Source organism: Trichogramma pretiosum, unplaced genomic scaffold (assembly GCF_000599845.2).
Source record: "Trichogramma pretiosum strain Unisexual culture from Peru unplaced genomic scaffold, Tpre_2.0 scaffold183, whole genome shotgun sequence".
Lineage (NCBI taxonomy): Eukaryota > Metazoa > Arthropoda > Insecta > Hymenoptera > Trichogrammatidae > Trichogramma > Trichogramma pretiosum.
The window spans coordinates 35,652-38,587 of record NW_019640852.1 but is presented as its reverse complement, the minus strand read 5'-3'; the positions used below and the strand labels follow the sequence as shown (position 1 = coordinate 38,587).

Below are 2,936 nucleotides of genomic sequence, written 5' to 3'. Positions count from 1 at the left end.
AATTGTTTGATATTCTTTCGCAACTGTGGTTGGGGAAAATCCCTCACCGCCGTGACCTTTGAAGGGTCGGGTTGGACTCCTTCCTCGGATATGATGTGCCCGAGGTAGCCGACCTCTTTCCGTAGGAAGAAACATTTATCGGGTCGTACCGTGAGGCCCGCGGTTTTGAGGCGTCCGAAGAGTTTATTCATTTTCTCTTTATGTTCCTCTGGGGAGGTCGCGTACACAACTATGTCGTCCATGTATATGAACAACTCGATGCCCTGTAATCCGGATAATACCTTGTCCATTAGGGCCTAGAAGGTCGAAGGTGAACGTTTAAGGCCCATTGGCATCCGCTTGAATTGTAAATGATGGTAAGGCGTGGAGAAGGCAGTTTTGTGTGCGTCGGAAGGGTCTATCGGTACCTGATAAAATCCGGATTGTAGATCGAGGGTGGAAAAATATTTGCTGCTTCCGAGTTGGTCCAAGATTTCCGTGATGTTTGGCAGGGGATACGCGGACGCGATGGTTTTTTCATTTAACATACGGTAGTCGATCACTAACCTCCATTTCTTCTCACCGTTAGGCCCCGCCTTTTTGGGTACTATCTATAACGGTGAGTTGTAAGGGGAGTCGGACTCCTCGACTATATCGTTGTCGATGAGTTCAGCGATCTGTTTCTGTACTTCGTCGGACAAATAGGGGGGGGTGTCTGTATTGTTTGACGTTGATCGGTATATCGTCCGTAGTGATGATTTTATGGGTCGCCGCTTTAGTCATGCTGAGGCGATCGGACGACAGGTGGATTTGATGCGGGAATTTTGTTACCAGGTATCGAATGTGAGAATCCTCCTCTGAATTTAAGGAGTTGAAGTCTAATTAGTTTAATATGGCTTCGATTCTTTCCGCGTCCGTGTCGTGTGGTGAATGGGTCGCGGATCGCGTGAGACGTACTCGAGCGCTGGTCTCGAACTCGTGTTTTTTGATTGGAGGGAGAGTGAGGTTAATATCGTAGGATGTTGCATTGACGATAAAGAGAGGGGCGCGGTGGTCGTGCGCTTTCACGATGCATTCTCCGGCGAAAATGCCAAGGCCTGCCTTGTTGTGAGGAACATAACTGCTGCCTTCTCTGAACTCGCAGCCGACGTTCACGAGTGTTCTAGTACGAGCGCGCAAGAGATGCGTTTTGTGTTGTACGATGGGTAGCTCTCGAAAGGATTGGCCGCCGATAGTGATGCAGTTATCCGCGAAGGACAAGATGGCTTTCTGCGTTCTTAAAAATTCCATGCCCAATATGCCATCGTATTCAATGGGGAAATTGTCCCGCCCGATGTCTAGAGGGCAAGGTCTGTTGAAGAATCTGAGGATAACTCTGCCGAAAGTGGCGACTGATTCATCGTTAATTCCACTGAGATGGAAAATGGTACGGTGATCTATGGGAATGCTGTCTAGGAGGGACGCGCGTTTGATCAAATTCAGGTCTGATCCGGTGTCGATCAAAAATCTGGCTCGCCCTGCCTTGATATTGCGGTTCGCGACAGAGATTACTGGCGGCTGTAAGGAGTGGGATGCGTTGATCGCCACGAAGACTCTGTTTTTAACGCGGATTGGCTGGGACGAGTCGCCGTCGCGTTCGATTGGCGACTCGCGTCCTCGTTTAAATGCTCCGGGCAGTAACGGGCGATATGTTCCTCTTTATTGCAACTTCGGCAAATGACTCCCGGTCGCGGGGCCCTACAGTTGCGTGCTATATGTCCCTCTTTATTGCAGTTGAAGCACAGACGGGGATTTTGGCTCGATGGGTTGATGGCGCGAACCCGTTGAAAGTTTTTTGGAGGGTCATTGTCAAATGCTGCCGGGTCGGCAATTTTAGCTTCGGCCATAAACGCGACATCGATGACCGCTTCAAGGGACTTAGGGTTCTGCCGGTCTACTACCTCTTCTACTTCCCTGCGGAGTCCTCTCGTAAAGCTGGCCAAGGCGGAGATAGCGGCACTTTCCAGGGCTCCTGGTACAAGATTCGGTTCGAGGTTTTCTCGAATATTATCGGACGCGGCGCGTAATAGTCGCGAAATCCTGAAGCCGTAATCTACGACTTTTTCGTCAGTTCCTTGCCGGGCGCGAGACAGATTACCTAGCAAATCGGGTAATAAGCCGCGCGATGGGGCGTAGGCGCGCTTGAGTTCGTCGTATATCTCGTCGTCGCTCGTGAAAATCTTGTGTTGCAGGTAGCAACTGACACCGTCTTTTACTCGGGCTTTTAGCAACGCGATAAAAAATTCGTGATCGGCTGGTCGAAGGAAACGCTTCGCGACCTTGCAGTCGTGGATGAACTGCGCGACCGGCATGCTCTTACCGTCAAAGTACGGCATGATTTTCTCAATCTCCGCGATACTACGGTAACTAGGGGTCGGAGCGTCGCGGTGAGTTGTGCTCGGAGGAGGTGGAAGCGACGGAGGGGTTTCGACCACTGCCTCTTCATCTGGCGGTGGAGCGCTAGATTTCTGATCGCCTTGTGGGTCAACGAGCCAGCTGCTCGTGCTCAGGCACCTGCCTTTTCGAGACATATTGTTTTTATTACTCACTGCGTTTACAAGTCTTAATGGCACTATGGTCCTTAGTCGTGAACTGTTCTTGTCTTCCTTGAGAATCCCACCGCTGTCACCAGTTTTTGTTACGTACCGGGGGTTGACTGGTCGCAAGGGCCGATGCGCAAGCGCGCAGACGACGTAGATGGAGTCGGTACGGTAGCGATGATCCTGATCGGCCGTGGAGGTAGGTTCGGTTCTCAATTAACACGTTGAAACGTAAGGAAGACACACGCGCACTCCCGGTGGTGATGATATGTACGACGACAAAATAATGACCTCAAATAGGTGGGTCGACGTTGCCTCGACTCTCGCGAGGAGGGCTTACGTCGGGGAGATCACGTCGAGGTCGTACAACGGACTCGT

General features: G+C 51.2%; 1 protein-coding gene across 1 annotated transcript; it reads right to left on the bottom strand.

The window, feature by feature from the left end:
• Nucleotides 1–296: 296 nt before the first annotated feature.
• LOC111694666 lies at nucleotides 297–2,549 on the bottom strand. The gene is made up of 3 exons (XM_023463605.1): nucleotides 1,632–2,549; nucleotides 937–1,536; nucleotides 297–590 (listed from the first exon to the last, which is right to left on the bottom strand). The coding sequence occupies exons 1-3, from the start codon at nucleotides 2,547–2,549 to the stop codon at nucleotides 297–299; spliced, it is 1,812 nt and encodes a 603-aa protein (XP_023319373.1).
• Nucleotides 2,550–2,936: the final 387 nt, after the last annotated feature.

Excerpts from the sequence above, each read along its gene's own strand:
- LOC111694666 (XM_023463605.1), bottom strand. The coding sequence starts at position 2,549 with ATGTCTCGAAAAGGCAGGTGCCTGAGCACGAGCAGCTGGCTCGTTGAC. Across the intron at positions 1,537-1,631 it reads CGGAGCATTTAAACGAGGAC|CCGCCAGTAATCTCTGTCGC; the intron begins GCGAGTCGCCAA and ends CACTCCTTACAG. Across the intron at positions 591-936 it reads AGTTCGAGACCAGCGCTCGA|ATAGTACCCAAAAAGGCGGG; the intron begins GTACGTCTCACG and ends TCACCGTTATAG.